Source organism: Macaca mulatta, chromosome 1 (genome assembly GCF_049350105.2).
Source record: "Macaca mulatta isolate MMU2019108-1 chromosome 1, T2T-MMU8v2.0, whole genome shotgun sequence".
In the NCBI taxonomy this organism is placed as follows: domain Eukaryota; kingdom Metazoa; phylum Chordata; class Mammalia; order Primates; family Cercopithecidae; genus Macaca; species Macaca mulatta.
In genome coordinates this window covers 111,109,017-111,129,227 of record NC_133406.1, presented here as the reverse complement: position 1 = coordinate 111,129,227, position 20,211 = coordinate 111,109,017, and the positions used below count along the sequence as shown (strand labels likewise).

At 45.2% G+C, this 20,211-nt stretch overlaps 1 protein-coding gene, 1 long non-coding RNA gene and 1 pseudogene across 18 annotated transcripts in view; 1 reads left to right on the top strand and 2 right to left on the bottom strand.

Annotated features, from left to right (window-relative positions):
- Window positions 1–20,176, bottom strand: part of GON4L (gon-4 like) — a 104,336-nt gene extending 84,160 nt beyond the window's left edge. For 11 of the 16 annotated variants that reach the window (XM_077942362.1, XM_077942415.1, XM_077942354.1 and 8 more), the window contains exons 1-2: window positions 17,425–17,483; window positions 13,929–14,459 (exon numbers count right to left, since the gene is read on the bottom strand). In XM_077942362.1, coding sequence (XP_077798488.1) covers window positions 13,929–14,433 — 505 coding nt within the window. In that variant the 5' untranslated portion in view covers window positions 14,434–14,459; window positions 17,425–17,483. Of the gene's footprint in view, window positions 1–439; window positions 472–13,928; window positions 14,460–17,412; window positions 17,484–20,049 lie in introns of those variants that run through there. The other 5 variants (XM_077942363.1, XM_077942370.1, XM_077942414.1 and 2 more) reach the window with 4 other exon arrangements.
- On the top strand, window positions 5,766–7,289 carry LOC106992836 (26S proteasome non-ATPase regulatory subunit 7-like; annotated as a pseudogene). The gene is made up of 2 exons (XR_013397645.1): window positions 5,766–6,654; window positions 6,968–7,289. The product of XR_013397645.1 is annotated as a 26S proteasome non-ATPase regulatory subunit 7-like (transcript).
- Window positions 6,647–10,472, bottom strand: LOC144330978 (uncharacterized). The gene is made up of 3 exons (XR_013397741.1): window positions 9,727–10,472; window positions 7,511–8,202; window positions 6,647–6,759 (listed from the first exon to the last, which is right to left on the bottom strand). It is a non-coding gene; the product is annotated as an uncharacterized LOC144330978 (long non-coding RNA).
- Window positions 20,177–20,211: the final 35 nt, after the last annotated feature.

Sequence of the window (20,211 nt, the reverse complement as noted above, 5' to 3'; positions counted from 1 at the left end):
ATCCCCTGAACAACAATTCCTCTCTTCCCCAATTCACATTTGCTGCTACAGGAGCCTGTTTTTCCTAGCTTCCTTTCCCTTTCCACCTCTTCCGTCTTCTTTTATCATACTTCTACTGGTCATGTCTCTTTAGGATTGTAGGTTAGAGTCCCACCCTGGGACAGTCCCAAGGTCTTGGGTGCAAGATCTCTGATCTTGAAGTTGTCATGGTAAGGTGCCCCTTCATCCGTCAATGAGTATTCTGGCTTGCTCTCTCTCTCTTTCTCTCTCCCCCACCAAAGAAACAAAGGGAAAGGTACCCCTCATCCCCCACTCTGCTTCCTTTCCCTCTTTTTCTTTCCTGCCCTTTTTAATCATCTCCTCCTCCTCTGAAGCTGAAGGGGAAAAAAAAAGCATAAAAGAGGTTTTTAAAATAAAACTGTTACGAAAACTACCTTACCCAAATTCTAGTCTGCAGTTTCCTTGGATTACCTATTAGAAAAAACAAAGTTTAGCCATGTGAACAGGTTTCAAAATTGTCAGAAATAATTTAAATCCAGCTATCTTTAATAAAGTCCAAATGCTTTTCAAGTTCACATGAGTCCTTTGGTAAATAAAACTTGTTTTCAAATTATTAATAAAGACTGGGTGCCGCCGCTCACACCTCCCAACATTTTGGGAGGCTAAGGTGGGAGGACTGCTAGAGCCCAGGAGTTCAGGACCAGCCTGGGCAACATAGTGAGACTCCATCTCTAAAAACAAAAAAGTTAGCCAGGTGTGGTGGCACACACCTATAGTCCCAGCTACTGAGGAGGCTGAGATGGGAAGATCACTTGACCCCAAGAGGTGGAAGCTGCAGTGAGCTGTGATCATGCCACTGCACTCCAGCCAGGGAAACAGAAACCCTGTCTCAAAAAATCAATTAATTAAATAATTGCTGGAAATAGAAATGTCTTCAGAATTGTATAAATAAGACTAATTTAAGATTGTTGGCTCAATGAAAATAGCTGAATCTTCTGAGTTACTGGCAAAATGCCCATGTGTTTAAGATTCTTACTTAGGGGTTCACCTAATGTTCAGAATTTAAAAATGGTTAACCAGGAAATAACTTTGAATGACCAATTTTGTCTAATATAGTTCTAGCTAGGCACAGTGGCCTTCACCTGTAATGCCAGCACTTTGGGTGGCCAAGGCAGGTGGATCACTTGAGGTCAGCAGTTTGAGACCAGCCTGGCCAACATGGCAAAACCCCATCTCTACTAAAAATACAAAAATTAGCCAGGCGTGGTGGTGCATGCATCCCAGCTACTTGGAAGGCTGAGGCCCAAGCTCTTGAATCCAGGAGGCGGAGGTTACAGTAAACTAAGATTATGCCACTGCACTCCAACCTGGGTGACAGCGTGAGACTCTGTCTCAAAAAAAAAAAAAATTATAAATAATAATAAATTAGGTAAATGTAATGAGATAAATGCTTGTAAGTGAACTTTTTGTATAATTTAAAATCTTAAAATCATTTTGGATGCTTATTGGATGCCTGGGTCATTTCCAATTAAGAAAGGAATATTATATAGGGAAACATTTTACAATAAAATAAAAAATTTTAAAAACTGTGGAATGGTTCTCATCTATAAAATCCTAATATCTGATAGTTCAGGATTTCTTGCTTCCTAGGTTGATATAAAACTCACCAAAGAAGATGCGTTTTTATCGAGAAAAAGAATAACTGTGCCTAATTCAAAAGTTATCTAAAGGTTGGACTTGAAAAGGTAATTTATGAAACCAGGTAGAAAGGAACCAGTAAGTAGGGGAGAGATAGGTAAAGAAAGTTATGGATGTTCAGAGGTATTTTTGGTAAGGAAAATTATAAAGAAAAGAGAATAATTCTACATAAGAAAGAATCCTGCAAATCTCGGCAGGGAAAAAAAAGGATCTTATATGGTAAATTATTGTTCTAGAGTAGTAGAATGACTAGTTATTTAAGAAAAATGTAGTATAGGACAGGCACAGTGGCTTATGCCTGTAATCCCAGCACTTTGGGAGGCCGAGGTGGGTGGATCACTTGAGGTTAGGAGTTCGAGACCAGCCTGGCCAAGATGGTGAAACCTTGTCTCTACTAAAAATACAAAAATTAGCTGGGTGTGGTGGCACATGCCTGTAATTCCAGCTAGTTTTGATGAGGCTGAGGCAGGAGAATTGCTTGAACCCGGGAGGCGGAGGTTGCAGTGAGCCAAGACTGCGTCACCGCACAGCAGTCTGGGCAACAGAATGAGACTCCGTCTCAGAAAAAAAAAAGGGGGCCGGGTGCGGTGGCTCACGCCTGTAATCCCAGAACTTTTGGAGGCCAAGGCGGGTGGATCACGAGGTCAGGAGATCGAGACCATCCTGGCTAACACAGTGAAACCCCGTCTCTACTAAAAATACAAAAAAAAAAAATTAGCTGGGCATGGTGGCGAGTACCTGTAGTCCCAGCTACTCAGGAGGCTGAGGCAGGAGAATGGCGTGAAGCCAGGAACCCAGGAGGCGGAGCTTGCAGTGAGCAGAGATGGCTCCATTGCACTCCAGCAGCCTGCGCAACAGAGCAAAACTCCGTCTCAAAAAAAAAAAAAAGAAAAAAGAAAGAAACTTGAAAAACTAATTCAGGCCATGACAAGAAACAAGCGGTTGGACAAGCCTCACTATACCTTCCCCTCTCCCCTCTGGAACTTAGGAGGCCAGGTTCAAAAGGCCCTCTAAGAATATGAAAATAAAGTATTGCCCTTTCCCACAAAGGAAAAGATTGCTCTGTTTAACCAGGAAACTTAGTCCTATTAAAAACTTGGAAAGGGCCAGGCCGGTGGCTCACACCCGTAATCCTAGCACTCTGGGAGGCCAAAGTGGGTGGATCACGAGGTCAAGAGATCAAGACCATCCTGGCCAACAAGGTGAAACCCCATCTCTAGTAAAATACAAAAAAATTAGCTCGGCATAGTGGCACACGCCTGTACTCCCAGCTACTTGGGAGGCTGAGGCAGGGGAATCGCTTGAACCCAGGAGGCAGAGGTTGCAGTGAGCCGAGATAGCGCCACTGCACTCCAGACTGGGCAACAGAGCAAGACCCCATCTCAAAAAAAAAAAAACCAACTTGGAAAGAAGTACCCCTTGAAGATCAATTGCAATATAATCAATATGGAAGGGCCCCCACTCCCCATTAGGTATTGTTAAGCACTCCCATTGCTGTTAAACTTCGGGGAATCACTAGCTAGGTACGCCTGTCCTGGATTAAACAAACCTGTTTTTTGTGAATCCCTACAGGCATAAGACTAGGACACTATGACCTACACCTGCAAACCTCTGGAAGATTTAAAGTTGCCATTTCACAAGACAGATAAGTAGCAACCACCTCCTCCTGAGAAACACCTTACTTGTCCTTATTGAGTATAGGGACCACCCTATAGCCCAGTGTGATACCCAGTTGTCCCTGTTCTTCTTGCTCCCTGCTTCTAATCAATCTAACTCACTGTGGAATGGGAACAAAACTCCATAGTAAACATTTCTAGAATTATAGCATCGGGAAATAGCATGCGTGATTGCGGAATCTGTCATCAGCACCCTCAGGATAGACAGCATCACCCTCTGGTGCAACCTGCAAACCTCACAGCCATCTCCCCAAACCTCCTAATTGGCCATAGTGTTCCTCTGGTACCTAGGCCCCTACTTGTAAAATGGCTCTCTCCCACACTTAACAGATTCACCTGACTCCTCTCCAACCACCCTCCTACCCCCCTACTATTACCTGGACCTAGGACGCTGGGTATCTACAGCTCCAGTGTACTAATGATACTATCGTTTGCACAAATTGTTGTGGCAATGACACAGAGACAGAAATTCCCCATGATGCTTTGAACTAACCCTAGTGGCCAAATTCCCAAGGCCATGGGAGGGCAAATGGGATCCCACTGGTAAACAAGGAGACTATACATGGTGCCTCCTCCAGGACCAATACATGCAAGGGAGAAACGACTGCTTAATCTGGAAAGATGGAGGTACCACCCTCTGGTGGAAAATGAGGGCTATCCAATCACCCGCATTGGAACCTGGAAAAGGTATCTCTATAGACCCAGTTTGGCAATAAAAAAATGCACGGCATACCTTGCAAGGATTCAATTTGTGACCCATCTGGGTTCACCTTTAGGGGAAGAAATCCTGTCCCACACCCACTTCCAACCCTGTAGGGAACCATTTATTCTTCTAGGAATAGCTTTCTATTTTGCTTATCAAAACCTTGAAACACCAGTGAATGTATTTTGGCCACCATTATCCCTTCAGGGGGTATCCATTCATAACCCCATAAAACCTAGAAAAACAAGAAGTAAAAGAGCAATAGGATTAATTTTTACAGGAATTGGGACAGCAATAGGGGTGGTGGCCTCGCGTGGGGGGCTTTGCATACCAGAAGTCAACGCTAAGAAACATAACTCAGGCCCTAGAATCTCTGGCCACCAACACAAGTCAGACATTAAGAAGAATTCAGGAATCTCTGGACTCTCTGGCAAATGTAACCCTGACAACAGACTAGTCTTGGATTATTTATTGACTGAAAAAGGTGGAGTCTGCACTGTTATCAATAAGACCCGCTGCATATATATTAACAACTCTGGACAGGTTGAGGTTAACACTCAAAAGTTCTAAGAGCAAGCCACCTGGTTACATATATATAACCAGGGAACTGACCCCAGCTATATCTGGTTGACCATAAAAAGTACCCTCCTGGCCAGGCACAGTGGCTCACGCCTGCAATACCAGTACTGTGGGAGGCTAAAGTGGGAGGATGAGTCAAGACCAGCCCGGGCAACATAGTGAGACTGTCTCTACAAAAAAATTTAAAAATCAGCTGGGTGTTGCTGGCACACACCTGTGTTCCCAGCTACTCAGGAGGCTAAGGCAGGAGGATCACTTGAGCCTGGGAGGTTGAAGCTGCAGTGGGCCACGATCACACCACTGCACTCCAGCCTTGGTGACAGAGCTAGATCCTGTCTCAAAAAAACCCAAAAAATAACAACAAAGAAAACACCCTCCCAAGTCTCACCTGGTTTCTACTCTTTTTAGGACCTCCAGTGGCTATCCTATAACTACCAGTCTTTGGCCCTGCCACCTACAGCCTCCTTGTAACATTTGTGTCTTCTAGATTGCAACAATTTCCATGTGAAGATGATGCTAGCACATGGCTTCCAACACATCCTTGTTCTGATCCCTTAGATGAGGCATCAAGAGATTTTTACTCCTCCAGTGCTAGGCAGGGCCAATGCCCATAAAAACAACAGGAAGCAGTTGCAGAAGATGGACTTCCACCCTTCTACAACCCTGTTAAGACTGAAGGGGAGGCCGGGCGCGGTGGCTCAAGCCTGTAATCCCAGCACTTTGGGAGGCTGAGGCGGGCGGATCACAAGGTCAGGAGATCGAGACCACAGTGAAACCCCGTCTCTACTAAAAATACAAAAAATTAGCTGGGCGCGGTGGCGGGCGCCTGTAGTCCCAGCTACTCAGGAGGCTGAGGCAGGAGAATGGCGGGAACCCGGGAGGCGGAGCTTGCAGTGAGCCGAGATCGCGCCACTGCACTCCAGCCTGGGCAACAGCGTGAGACTCCGTCTCAAAAAAAAAAAAAAAAAAAGACTGAAGGGGAGTATATAATGTGGGGAGTGAGGTAGGACAGAAGCAGGATTTGTTTTCCAAGCACTGGCCAGAGACCCTTGCTGAAGAAAACAAGAACAAAACCCTGATCAAAACAGGATGCAGCAAAGAAAGCAGCCAAAACCAGTTATAACCAAGATGGCAACAAAAGTGACCTTTGGTTGTTCTCACTGCTTATTACACACTAATTATAATGCATTTCCATGCTAAAAGAAACTCCAGTGGGTCACAGGGAGCCAGGCCTGGTGGCCAGAGTGTATCATGAGGCTGGACCTGGTGATGCAGAAGGTGGTGGTCCACCCCCAGGTATACTGCTCAGTGTGGTGGATCATTTCAACAGAATCAGCAAGGTTGGAAAACAGAAATGCATTCTTCATGTGCTTTTGCAGTCATGGCAAATGAAAGTACTTGATGTATCCAGCAGTTCTGCAGTCCCTTTTAATGAAGATGACACAGATGATTGTTTTTTAGCCCACGATTATTTGGAAAACACATATAGGATGTTTAAGAGGATGAATGCCAGAGAAAGAACAGTTGGGTGGTACCACACAGGCCCTAAACTACACAAGAATGACACTGCCTTCAATGAAATCATGAAAAGATACTGTCATAACTCAGTATTGGTCACTAGTGACATGAAGCCAAAGGACTTAGGGCTGCCTATAGAAGCATATATTTCAGGAGAAATCTATGATGATGGAACTTCAGCCTTGAAAACATTTGAGCATGTGACCAGTGAAACTGGAGCAGAGGAAGCTAAGGAAATTGGAGTTCCTTTTCACTTGCTACAAGACATCAAAGACACTACAGTGGGCACTCTTTCCCAGTGGATCACAAACCAGGTCCTGGATTTGAAGGGACTGAACTCCAAGCTTCTGGGTATCAGAAGCTACCTGGAAAAAGTTGCCACAGGCAAACTGTCCACCAACCACCAAATCATCAGCTTCAGGAAGTCTTCAAGCTGCTGCCAGTCATCAGCCTACTGGAGTTTGTCAAGGCCTTTTTTTTTTTTTTTTTTTTGAGACGGAGTTTCACTCTTTTTGCCCAGGCTGGAGTGCAATGGTGTGATCTCGGCTCACCGCAACCTCTGCCTCCCAGGTTCAAGCGATTCTCCTGCCTCGGCCTCCCGAGTAGTTGGGATTACAGGCATGCGCCACCATGCCTGGCTAATTTTGTATTTTTAGTAGAGACAGGGTTTCTCCATGTTGGTCAGGCTGGTCCTGAACTCCTGACCTCAGGTGATCCACCCTCTTCGGCCTCCCAAAATGCTGGGAATACAGGCATGAACCACCGCGCCCAGCCCTTGTCAAGGCCTTTTACCGAAGACCAATAACCAAATGGTGGTGGTGTACTTGGCCTCGCCGATCCATTCTGTGATCACCCTGCACAACCTCATCAACAAGATTGCCAACTGGGATGTAGAGAAGAAAGATAGGAAAAAGAAGAGAGCAAAAAAGGATACAAAAGACGACAAAGAGAAAGATAAAGGAAAAAAGTGATATAAAGAGAAAAAGGAGAAAATGTAAAACATACAGACTTTTTAATTTGTAAACTAAATCAGTGTGCTACTAGGGGGTTCTTTTCCACTTTAACTGCTTGTTAAAAAGCTGTCCTGGGCCAGGCATGGTGGCTCACGCCTATAATCCCAGTACTTTGAGAGGCCAAGGTGGGTGGATGACTTGAGGTCACGAGTTTGAGACCAGCCTGGCCAACATGGTGAAACCCCGTCTCCACTAAACATACAAAAATTAGCTGAGCATGGTGGCACACAAAATTAGCTGAGCTGTAGTCCCAGCTACTCAGGAGGCTGAGGCAGAAGAATTGCTTGAACTGAGGAGGGGCCATTGAGATTGTGCCATTGCACTCCAGCCTGGGAAACAAGAGCAAAACTATGTCTCAAACAAAACAAAACAAAACAAAACAAAACCAGGAGTTGAATTTTTCCCATCTTGAAAGACTCTTTGGGTCTGTTTCTGGTAATTTACAAAATCGCTAAATGGAATACACAAATTCCGTATGTTCTCTGCCTCGTAACACCATGAGTTCTAACCCTTCTAACTCTGAGAATACCACAAGTTTTGCACCCATAGCTCTAGCATTCTCAGGCTTGGGATCCAGGCTCCGTATATTGTTTACCTTGAAAGACACAATTAAATGGATTGGTTTTAAAAAATAAAAACGGGCCGGGCGTGGTGGCTCATGCCTGTAATCCCAGCACTTTGGGAGGCTGAGGCAGGCAGATCACCTGAGGTCAGGAGTTCACGACCAGCCTGGCCAACATGGCGAAACCCTATCTCAATTAAAAATACAAAAAAAGCCAGGTGCAGTGCCTCAAGCCTGTAATCCCAGCACTTTGGGAGGCTGAAGAGAGCAGGTCACGAGGTCAGGAGTTCGAGACCAGCCTGACCAACATGGTGAAACCCTGTCTCTATTAAGAACACAAAAATTAGCTGGGCATGGTGGTGGGTACCTATAACCCCAGCTACTCAGGAGGCTGAGGCAGGAGAATCGCTTGAACCCAGGAAGCGGAGGTTGCAGTGAACCGAGATCGCGCCACTGCACTCCAGCCTGGGCAACAGAGTGAGACTCTGTCTCAAAAAAAAAACAACAAAAAAATTAGCTGAGCATGGTGGTGCATGCCTGTAGTTACAGGTACTCGAAAGGCTGGAGCAGGAGAATCGCTTGAACCCAGGAGGCAGAGGTTGTAGTGAGCCAAGATCATGCCACTACACTCCAGCCTGGGCAACAGAGTGAGACTCTGTCTCAAAAAAAATAAAAAATAAATAAAAACATACATACACACATACATACAAAGAAGAAAAGTCCCACCAGTGCCACGACAGTTTGCAAATGCCATGGCAACCCCTAGAAGTTACCTTAAATGGTTTAAAACGGGAGGATCTCTTGGTTCTGGGAACTCCCTGCCCCTTTTCTAGAATATTGATGAATAACCTGCCCTTGTTTAGTATATAGTCAAGGAATAGCTATCTATTCACAAGGGCTGCTGCTATTGCTGTGTCTATGGGGCAGCCATTTCCTGTACTCTGCTGCTCTAATAAACTTGCTTTCCTTTTTCTCTATTGGCTTGCTCATGAACCTTGCACAAAGCCAAGAACCCCCTTGGGTTAAGCCCCAATTTTGAGGTTCACCTGCATACCTCATACCCAAATCTGAACTCAAATTCAAAGTCTTAAATACTTTCCCCATGAAGGCATGCATCACCATCCCCTACTCCAGATATCTTACATGTCAATCTCTGAGCAGTGTTAATTATTTCTTTGTAATGTATCCATGGTATACCCATTCTTCTCTACCCTTACTGCCAGCATCCTATTCTAAATCTTAAGGTCTTAAGGCGAAAGCTTCAAGGCTCTCTATAATCTGGATCTACTCTTTCTACCTGAAGCCTTAGTACTCTCCCACACAAACACAGCATTTCTACATGTTTGCAGAATATGCTATTCTACTTCCACTTCTTCCCTAACAATCTATCAAATCCTGTGAATCCTTCAAGCTCCAATTCCAAAAAGTATGTGCTTATGGTTGTCTTCCCAATTACGATTCTAAACTTCCTGAGGTTAGAACTATGTCTTCTGCTTCTTTTAAATGTCACACAGATAAGAGATTATATGTTTTAAATCAAAACTCAGAACAAAGGATCTGTCATTTTCAGACAAAAAAAAAATCTGACAGATAAAGTTAGACATCAAAATGTGTTTTATAGGTTACTGCAATGGCTTACTAAAACTACAGAATTATCATAATTCATGCTGAATACTTTTTGTGGAGTCTTTTATCATACAAGGAAGTTGTATAATACTACTACTAATAGTATTTCTGGGCTGGGTGCAGTGGCTCATGACTGTAATCCCAGCACTCTGAGAGGCCGAAGCGGGCAGGTCACCTCAGGTCAGGAGTTCAAGACCAGCCTGGCAAACATGGTAAAACCCTGTCTCTACTAAAAATGCAAAAATAGCTGTGTGTGGTGGTGGCCACCTGTAATCCCAGCTATTCGGGAGGCTGAAGCAAGAGAATTGCTTGAACCTGGGAGGCAGAGGCTAGAATGAGCCGAGATCACACCATTGCACTCCAGCCTGGGCAACAGAGTAACACTCTGTCTCAGCAGAAAAAAAACAAAATCCTTACCCCAAAGTCGGTCTCAGTCACTCAAAATGATTTATTGAGCACCTACTAAAAGTCTACCACCAGCGTAATGGAAGGCACAGTGACTACAGAAGCCTCAGCCCCACGTCCTCCCATGTTCCGGTCTAGGGAGATCCTTCATGGCTCTTGAAAAACTTTGAGGCCGGGTGCAGTGGCTCAAGCCTGTAATCCCAGCACTTTGGGAAGCCGAGGCAGGCGGATCATGAGGTCAGGAGAGCGAGACCATCCTGACTAACACGGTGAAACCCCATCTTTACTAAAAATACAAAAAATTAGCCAAGCGTGGTGGCGGGCGCCTATAGTCCTAGCTACTCGGGAGGCTGAGGCAGGAGAATGGTATGAACCCGGGAGGCAGAGCTTGCAATGAGCTGAGATCGCACCACTGCACTCCAGCCTGGGCGACAGAGTGAGACTCCGTCTCAAAAAAAAGAAGTTTGAAACCAGCCTGACCAACATGGTGAAACCCCATTTCTACTAAAATACAAAAATCAGCCAAACATGGTGATACACGCCTGTAATCCCAGCTACTCGGGAGGCTGAGGCAGGAGAATTGCTTGAACCCAGGAGGCAGAGGTTGCAGTGAGTCAAGATGGGGCCACTGCACTTCAGCCTGGGCGACAGAATGAGACTCTGTCTCAAAAAAAAAAAAAAAAAAAAGAAAGCAAGAAAACTTGATTCCCTCCTATGCTTTGTATATCTCTCTCCTGACTTCCTGAATTAAGTAGTTGAACTGATTCTTATCTCCTTACTATTTTCTTTAAACCATCACAAAGGAAATGCCTTTTTTCCAGTAAAAACACCTAAATTCCAGTACCACCTTAAGTTGTCCTCATCTAGTATACTCTGCTCTTACTTTTTAAAAAAAAGAATAAAAGAGAAAAAAAGGAAAGGCATGGGGAGAATAAAGAAAAACCTTCATTTCTCCTTTCCTTATGTCTAAATAATGAGAACTCAAAAAGACTGAGACTTACACACTTGCCTCATTAAGTAGAAAACTATCAAAATAAGAATTTCAAAGTAATAAAAAGTATTTGTCCACATCAACTATGTGCAGGACAATGTCCTGCCTTGTTTTATTTTTTATTTATGTGATCAAAAGTCAAATCTATGTAATTAGCAAAATGGCACAAGCTATTTACCCTTTTTTATTCTAAAAAAATTGTGTAGAGGATTAGCAGTGAAACAATATGTAATACATACAAAAAAAATACTGCTATTTCTATCTACATTTCCAGATAAAACACAGGTGTCCCAAAAGCAATACAACAATGCAAGCTACTGTGAATGAGGTTGTAGATATACAGTAATATGCTATGACAAGGGATGATTTCACAGGACAGCACTTTTCCCCAAAAGAGCTTTCATCTTTGACAATGTGCTTCAGGCAGCTCATGCCAGAGAGTGCATGACCAACACAGTACACCATCAAGATTAATGCTAAACTCCCTCATCTTGGGCACTCCATCAGTTTTCAAACACAGCAGGGTCAGAAACATAAAATTCTTCAATATAAACACACACAAGACACAATAAAACACCACATGCTGAAAAGGTACCAGTAGGACAAAATAAGAACAAGTGGACTTAAGGCCAGGCACAGTGGCTCACGCCTGTAATCTCAGCACTTTGGGAGGCCAAGGTGGGCGGATCACAAGGTCAGGAGATCGAGACCATCCTGGCTAACGCAGTGAAACCCCGTCTCTACTAAAAGTACAAAAAATTAGCCGGGCATAGTGGCGGGTGCCTGTAGTCCCAGCTACTCAGGAGGCTGAGGCAGGAGAACAGTGTGAACCCGGGAGGCGGAGCTTGCAGTGGCTGAGATGGCACCACTGCACTCCAGCCTGGGCCACAGAGCGAGACTCAAGTGGACTTAAAATTCGGCAAAAAGGAAAACATCTTTTTTTTTTTTTTTTTTTGAGACGGAGTCTCGCTCTGTCGCCCAGGCTGGAGTGCAGTGGCGCGATCTCGGCTCACTGCAAGCTCCGCCTCCCAGGTTCACGCCATTCTCCTGCCTCAGCCTCCCGAGTAGCTGGGACTACAGGCGCCCACAACCGCGCCCGGCTAATTTTTTGTATTTTTTAGTAGAGACGGGGTTTCACCGTGGTCTCGATCTCCTGACCTTGTGATCCGCCCGCCTCGGCCTCCCAAAGTGCTGGGATTACAGGCGTGAGCCACCGCGCCCGGCAGGAAAACATCTTAACAGTCAAAATGAATGAATAGGCCAGGTGCAGTGGCTCACGCCTGTAATCCTAGCACTTTGAGAGGCTGAGGTCGGCAGATCACGAGGTCAGGAGTTCGAGACCAGAGTGGCCAGCATGGTGAAACCCTGTCTCAACTAAAATACAAAAAAAAAAAAAAAAATAGCTGAGCATGGCAGCATGCGCCTGTAGTCCCAGCTACTTGGGAGGCTGAGGTAGAAAAATTGCTTGAACCCAGGAGGCAGACGTTGCAGTGAGACGAGATAGTGCCACTGCACTCCAGCCTGGCAACAGAGCTCAAAAAAAAGAAAAAAATCACCTACCTACCTACAGGAAAAGCTCAAATGCCTTAATATGAAAAACGAAACCCTTCACAATCTCGGCCAGGTGTGGTGGCTCATGCCTGTAATCCCAGCACTTTGGGAGGCTAAGGCAGGTGGATCACCTGAGGTTCGGAGCTCAAGACTAGGCTGGCTAACCCAGTGAAACCCCATTTCCACTAAAAATACAAAAATTAGCTGAGCATGGTGGCGGGCGCCTGTAATACTAGCTACTCAGGAGGCTGAGGCAAGAGAATCACTTGAATAGGGGAGGTGGAGGTTGCAGTGAACCAAGATCATACCACTGTACTCCAGCCTGGGTGACAGAGTGAGAATCTGTCTCAAAAAAAAAAAAAATGAATAAGAGAAGTTGGTATCTTTTCTAAAGCATAAATGTGTTCTGCTTAGCCGTTTAAATGACTATCACCTACCTACAGGAAAAGCTCAAATGCCTTGGTATGAAAAACAAAACCCTTCACAATCTTAGCACAATCTACTACTCTAAAGTCATCTTAGTAGGGCGCGGTGGCTCACGCCTATAATCCCAGCACTTTGTGAGGCCAAGGTAGGTGGATCACCTGAGGTCAGGAGTTTGAGACCAGCCTGGCCAACATGGGGAAACCCTGTCTCTAATAAAAATACAAAAATTAGCCGGACATGGTGGCGGGCACCTGTAATCCCAGCTATGCGTGAGGCTGAAGCAAGGGAATCACTTGAACACGGGAGGCGGAGGTTGCAGTGAGCCAAGATGACACCACTGCACTCCAGCCTGGGCGACAGAGAGAGACTCTGTCTCAAAAAAAAAACAAACAAAAAAAGAAGTCATCTCCCACCACCTCTTCCAAGCAACCATGTCACCATCCTCTTCTGCCAGTGTATCTTTGTGTACTGTTCTCGGCCTATGTGCCCATACCATTTTCTGTCAAACCGCAATTCATCCTTCAAATTGGAAGGGTCATTCATCTCAGTAGAGCCTTTCCCAGTGTCCCAGGCAGTAGTCTCCCCCTTTAAGCTGCTGCCCAATCACAAAAGACCATACACATCTCCAGACACACCAAATAAAGGATGAGAGAATGGAATGAAAGGGATACAGAAGTGGATATAGGGAATGGGAGGGGAAAGGAAAGTCTATATTCATTCCTAAAGTTCACTGCTGGCCAGGCACAGTGGCTCACACCTATAATCCCAGCACTCTGGGAGGCCAAGGCGAATGGATCACCTGAGGTCAGGAGTTCCGAGACCAGCCTGACCAATGTGGTGAAACCCCGTCTCTACTAAAAATACAAAATTAGCCAGGAGTGGTGGCAGATGCCTGTAATCCCAGATACTTGGGAGGCTGAGGCAGAAGAATCGCTTGAACCCAGGAGGTGGAGGCTGCAGTGAGTCGAGATCCCACCATTGCACTCTAGCCCGGTGACAGAGCAACATTCTGTCTCATGAAAAAAACTAGTTAACTGCTGACCCTTAGAAACACAACAGTTCTAATTCCGTACCAAATCAATATCCCCTTTCAGAAATACTACTCTGTAAAGGCACCCAGAAATAGCAATGGCAAAGAGGTATTGACAAGAATGTAACCTAGAGACCTTTTATACCTTACCTCCTTCTTCCTTGACTTCTTCACTAGGCTCTTCTGAAAAAGGCTCCTTTAGGATAGGATGATCACGTCTGTCTTCTTGGGTAACTGGCCCAGGCCTCAGTGTAATTTTTTTCCCTCTTTTTGAGCCAGTAGCCTGGAGTTTTCCTTTACCAATGTGTATATTAAGGGGGTGAAAAGACTCCAAGGAAGGTAGGGTGATTCCCTGAGAGATGGCAACATCAACACTTTCTAGAATTGGTACATTTGTGTCCTGGGTGAGCATCCCAGAGCTCAGAGATGTATCCTCCATACCAAGCTGATTTCCTGCATCCTGCACAGATTGTACTTCGAAGCCAGCTACTCTGCCATGACTTGGATCCCAGGACAGTGACACTGACCTCAAGTCCTTAACCTGGTCAGATTCTGGTTTAACAGCTGATTCTAGGTCTACGTTGTTTTCCTCCTGATTGCCTTTATGCTGCAGGGACTCTGTCACTGTAGTTCTTCTCTTCTTACAGGGCAACATTTTAAAAGTCCCACTTTTGTTCCATTCTGAAAGAATAAAAACAAGTTCTTACTGCCTTCATATTAATTAATCATAGTAACATTTACTCAATTATCTTTTCATTTATTCATGTTCAATCACGAACACAATACTTCACACCAAACGCACAATTTCCCTTTAGGTGGAAGCTGAGAGACAGCGGTTAAGTGACTGAGTTCAAATCTCAACTCTACTGATTACTACTGATGGACTACTGTTACCTTGGCCAAGTGATTTAACTTTGCAAGTCTTCAGTATCCTCAACAGTAAAAAATAATTGCTCTTACTTCATAGAATTGTTACAAGAATTAAAGGGTAAGAGATTAATAAACATTGTTATTATTACCATCAGGGTGGTAGACTAGCATGATGCTGAGAATAAACTATGGAGTCAGACTGTCTGGATGTTTCCAGAGTCACCTTCTCTCCAGCTTTATGACCTTGTGTGAGTTACTCATCCTGAATCTCAGTTTTTTCAGCTATAAAATGGAATATAGTAGCATCCACTTCATTAGATGGTAAATGATCAATACATGTTTGCTATTGCTGTTTTAATAAACAGGTATTTCCATTAACGGAAACAAATCAAAAGCAAAGTGTGACTGTTTAAAAGGTTAGGCTATGTTGGCTGGGTGTTGGCTCACGTCTGTAATCCCAGCACTTTGGGAGACCGAGGTGGGCAGATCACCTGAGGTCAGGAGTTCGAGACCAGCCTGACCAACATGGAGAAACCTTGTCTCTACTAAAAATACAAAATTAGCCAGGCATGGTGGTGCACGCCTGTGATCTCAACTACTCCAGAGGCTGAGGCAGGACAATCACTTGAACCTGGACGTGGAGGCTGCCATGAGCCAAAATCGCTCATCATTGTACTCCAGCCTGGGCGACAAGAGTAAAACTCCATCTCAAAAAAAAAAAAAAAAAGAAAAGGTTAGGTTATACTAACAAATTTTGTGTTGAAACAAGGAAGATGAGAATCCTACTATCCTCTGTGCTATGTTACTTCTTGGCTTTTTGCTTCAATTCCAGTTATCACATTTTAAGGGCACTACTGACCTAAACCAGAGGGTATCCTCTATGTTCTTTTAGTACCTGTTTGCAAACCTCTTTTACAATACTTATCAGTTTTGTAATGGTTTCTCGTCTTTCTGTTTCTCGTCTGCTTCCTCCAAAACTATGAGCTTTTTGAGAAACAGGATTATTTCAACTCATATCCCTAACATCCAGCAGTATCTGGGTTTTTTTTGGAACAAGGTATTGCTCTGTCACCCAGGCTGCATTGCAATGGCATGAACATAGTTCGCGGCAGCCTCGACCTCCTGGGCTCAAGCAACGCTCCCACCTCAGCCTCCCAAGTCATTGGGATTACGGTTCCATCCAAGCCACTGCACCAGTTCAGTATTTGGGTATTGTAGATACTCCACATGTCACTGAATATTGTAGATACTCAGTGAAAGCTCCCTGAATAATAAATGAAACAGAGGTTAAACAACTTATTCTGTGCAGCATTTGGGCCAAGTGTTAAGCATTATATAAAAACTGATGGTGGCTGGGCGCAGTGGCTCACACCTGTAATCCCAACACTTTGGAAGGCCAAGGCGGGCGGATCACAAGGTCAGGAGTTTGAGACCAGCCTGGTCAATATGGTGAAACCTTGTCTCTACTAAAAAATACAAAAATTAGCCAGGCGTGGTGGTGGGCACCTGTAGTCCCAGCTTCTCGGGAGGCTGAAGCAGGAGAATCACTTGAACCCAGGAGGTGGAGGATGCAGTGAGCCAAGATCATGCCACTGCACTCCACTCTGGGCAACAGAGCAAGACTCTGTCTCCAAAAAAAAAAAAAAAAAAGACATCTTATTACCCAGGAAAACTTTACTGTCATAAATAGATCCAACAATAGAATAAGCCGCCTTGTGTCAGATCACTGGCAATGTTCAAGCAAAGCCTGAATGTCCACTTATCAGAGTACTAGATGAAAGCTGGAAAAACAAAAGTTCTTTGTAACTCTAAGAGTCTAAGGTTAGATTTCTCTTTCTTTCTTTTCTTTCTCTCTTTCTCTCCAGAGACAAGGTCTGGCTCTGTTGCCCAGATTGGAGTGCAGTGGCAAGATCCTAGTCACTGCAGCCTCAGACTCCTGGGCTCCGATGACCCTCTGGCCTCAGCCTCCCAAGTAGCCGGGACTACAGGCACTCGCCACAACCCTCAGCGATGTTTTTTATTTTTTGTTGTTTTTTTTTTTTTTTGTAGAGACGGGGTCTCAATTTATTACCCAGACTGGTCTCAAACTCCTGGCCTCAAGCGATCCTCCCACCTCAGCCTCCCAAAGTGCTAGAATTATAGGCATGAGCCACCGCGTCCGACCTATAGTTAGTTTTAAACCTCCCTTCTGTTTCTCCAAGACATTAGGGGAGATTCTCCATCTCCTCAATCAACTGATGTCCTTAGTAATTAAAGCTTAATAAAACATGAAGATTTCGTTAGATTCCTGTGAGAGATGGTGGTGACTGGATGAGAAATAGAATGGGAGTAGCCAAGGCAACTCTTTTATTTCACAGATAATTACTGAGATCAAAAAAAGGAAAACAAAAGAAAAAGAAAGAAAGAAAAAAAAGGAAAAAAGACAGCTACTTCAGCTCCTGCCACTTCAAACACAACAGTAGCTCGACAGAGTCCGCTTTTTTGGGAACCCAAGTCGGACCAGCAGGGTGAATGAATGCCAATGTGGAGGCAGCCCCGGCACGGCCCTCTCCTAGGAAAACATTTTCAAAAGGGGTCCCAACCGCGCTTCCACCTCGGTGCCCAGGGCTGGCCCCAATCCCCATTCCCAACTAGAGACCTTCACGCCCTTAACTTCCGCTACGCACCCCGCGCCCACCCTCAGACCGGACCCTCTCGTCCTGGACATCGTTCGCCCAGGTGTCCCAGCTCCCACCTGCCTCTTCCCACCCCACCACACATAAACCTGTACCCTCACCTGCCGGCCTGATTCCGCGGAAACGGCTTTGGCACCACCGGAAGTCAGCCAACGACAGCGAATTGCGTGCGCGTCCCCGAGCCTAGGAGCGCCGCGCCGCAGGGCATCAAGGAGCATGCGCCTAACACTATGCGCCATCCCATTTGAGGGCAGAGTGAAGCCCCAGCGCTAGTGCGTCAGTTATTGGCAAAAAAATTTAAAGGCACTACTTGACTTTCTCTGCCCATGGAGTTAGCCTACTCAAAAATGAGGTTAAGGTTCAGTGGTTTAGATTAACAGCTAATTTAGGGGCCGGGCGCCATGGCTCACGCCGGTAATCCCAGCACTTTGGGAGACGGAGGAGGGCGGATTACCTGAGGTCAGGAGTTCGAGATCAGCCTGGCTAACATGATGAACCCTCGTCTCTACTAAATATACAAAATTAGCTGGGCGTGGTGGCGCACGCCTGTAATCGCAGCTACTCCGGAGGCTGAGGCAGGAGAATCGCTTGAACCCGGGAGGTGGAGGTTGCTAAGGCAGTCTTGGACTCAGGCTACAGTAATTATTCATATATGTACAATATTCTACATTTTACAAAATGCTCTCACATTTTCTTAGGTGACGTGGTCTCCACAATAAACTATTAGATTATTATATCATATTCCAGTTTGCACAGGACAAAGTTCTGGCTCAGCTGAGTAGGTGATTTCACAATGGTACACAGACAGCTATCAAGGAGAATCAGGTATTAAGTCTCCTAATTCTAGCTAATAATGCATTGACCCAGTGTCCAGGAGGCTGCCTGGGGTGTAACAGATGTTCAATAATTCAATACACGCTTTTTGAATGAGCGAATTAATGAATGAATGAATGACTCCTAAAATGATGTTATTTCCACTTTTCTAGAAATACAGAATGTCTGGAATCCACGGAGACTAAAAAAATAATAATAAAAATAAAAACAGAATGTCAAAAGCTGGAAAAATACTTTCAACCCCCTCATTTTACAGGTAAACCACCAACAAAAATTTATACATTTGAACTAATCCTATCTGTAAACAGAATCCAACAGGATGAAATTATCCACAGCCAAAATGAAGGTTCAAATTTACCCAAACACGGCTATAATTGGCAGTAGTCTGACTCTAACCTGAATCACACCAACTCTCCCAAATACCAAGGAAGACTCCAGAAGCTCAGAGTTTCATGTGTGTTGTCCTTTGACCTACAGAATACACAGATCCTTTGGTTTGGCCTCTCTCTCATACGAAACCCTAAGCACAGTGAGGCTCATGAAAAACAATTCAACACTGATTAACTTTGGCACTTTTCATTAGTTTTTTTTTTGTTTGTTTGTTTAAAAAAAAGACAGCTTTACATACCACAATATCTATCTGTTTTACGTGTACAATTAAATGATTTTTTTTTTTTTTGAGATGGAGTCTCCCTCTGTCGCCCAGGCTGGAGTGCAGTGGCCGGATCTCAGCTCACTGCAAGCTCTGCCTCCCGGGTTTAACGCCATTCTCCTGCCTCAGCCTCCCGAGTAGCTGGGACTACAGGCGCCCGCCACCTCGCCCGGCTAGTTTTTTGTATTTTTTTTAGTAGAGACGGGGTTTCACTGTGTTAGCCAGGATGGTCTCGATCTCCTGACCTCGTGATCCGCCCGCCTCGGCCTCCCAAAGTGCTGGGATTACAGGCTTGAGCCACCGCTCTCGGCCTTTTTTTTTTTTTTTTTTTTTTTTTTTTTTTTTTTGAGACAGAGTCTTGTTCTGTTGCCCAGGCTGGAGTGCAGTGGCGTAATCTCGGTTCACTGCAACCTCCACCTCCTGGGCTCAAGCGATCCTCGTGTCTCAGCCTTCCAAGTAGCGTGCACCACCACTCCCGGCTAATCTTTGTATTTTTAGTAGAGACGGGGGTTTCACCATGCTGGCCAGGCTGGTCTCGAACTCCTGACCTCAAGTGATCTGCCCGCCTCGGCCTCCGAAGGGTTTGGGATTACAGGCGTGAGCCACCGTGCCCGACTGTTTTTTAAAAATTAGTAAATGTTCAGACTTGTGCAACCATCCCCAGGTTAGGTCTTTCATCAGAGTTTCTGAGGTTTAGGACAGTTTCCATCCACTGTGAAATATGAGCCTAAAAAAAAGTTCCGTAATAACCTTTAGCGGTCTCAGAAAGCATAATGATGGCAATCGATACTGAAATCCAGGCAGTACACAATTTTATTTTCTCAAAATTCTGGAACTCAGGACCGAGAACATTTTGCTGCTGTATTAAAGCCCAGGAAACTGAAATCGGAGGATTTCATGTAATAATCTACCGACGCGGCCGGGCGCGGTGGCGCAAGCCTGTAATCCCAGCACTTTGGGAGGCCCAGACGGGCGGATCACGAGGTCACAAGATCGAGACCATCCTGGCTAACACGGTGAAACCCCGTCTCTACTAAAAAACACAAAAAACTAGCCGGGCGAGGTGGCGGGCGCCTGTAGTCCCAGCTACTCGGGAGGCTGAGGCAGGAGAATGGCGTGATCCCGGGAGGCGGAGCTTGCAGTGAGCCGAGATCTGGCCACTGCACTCCAGCCTGGGCGACAGAGCGAGACTCTGTCTCAAAAAAATAATAATAAAAAATAATCTACCGACGCTTCTTACTCCTCAGAACTTTCTCGTTTTGGAACCACAGCCCGTCAGTGGGCGGGGCCTCATTCTCGGGAAAACTCGGCGGTGGGAGGAGTACCCTCCCGGAGATCTTCCGGAAGGGGCGTGGTATGACTTCCGTAATCTTTCGGGCAGAGGAGGAGTCTTCTTCCGAGG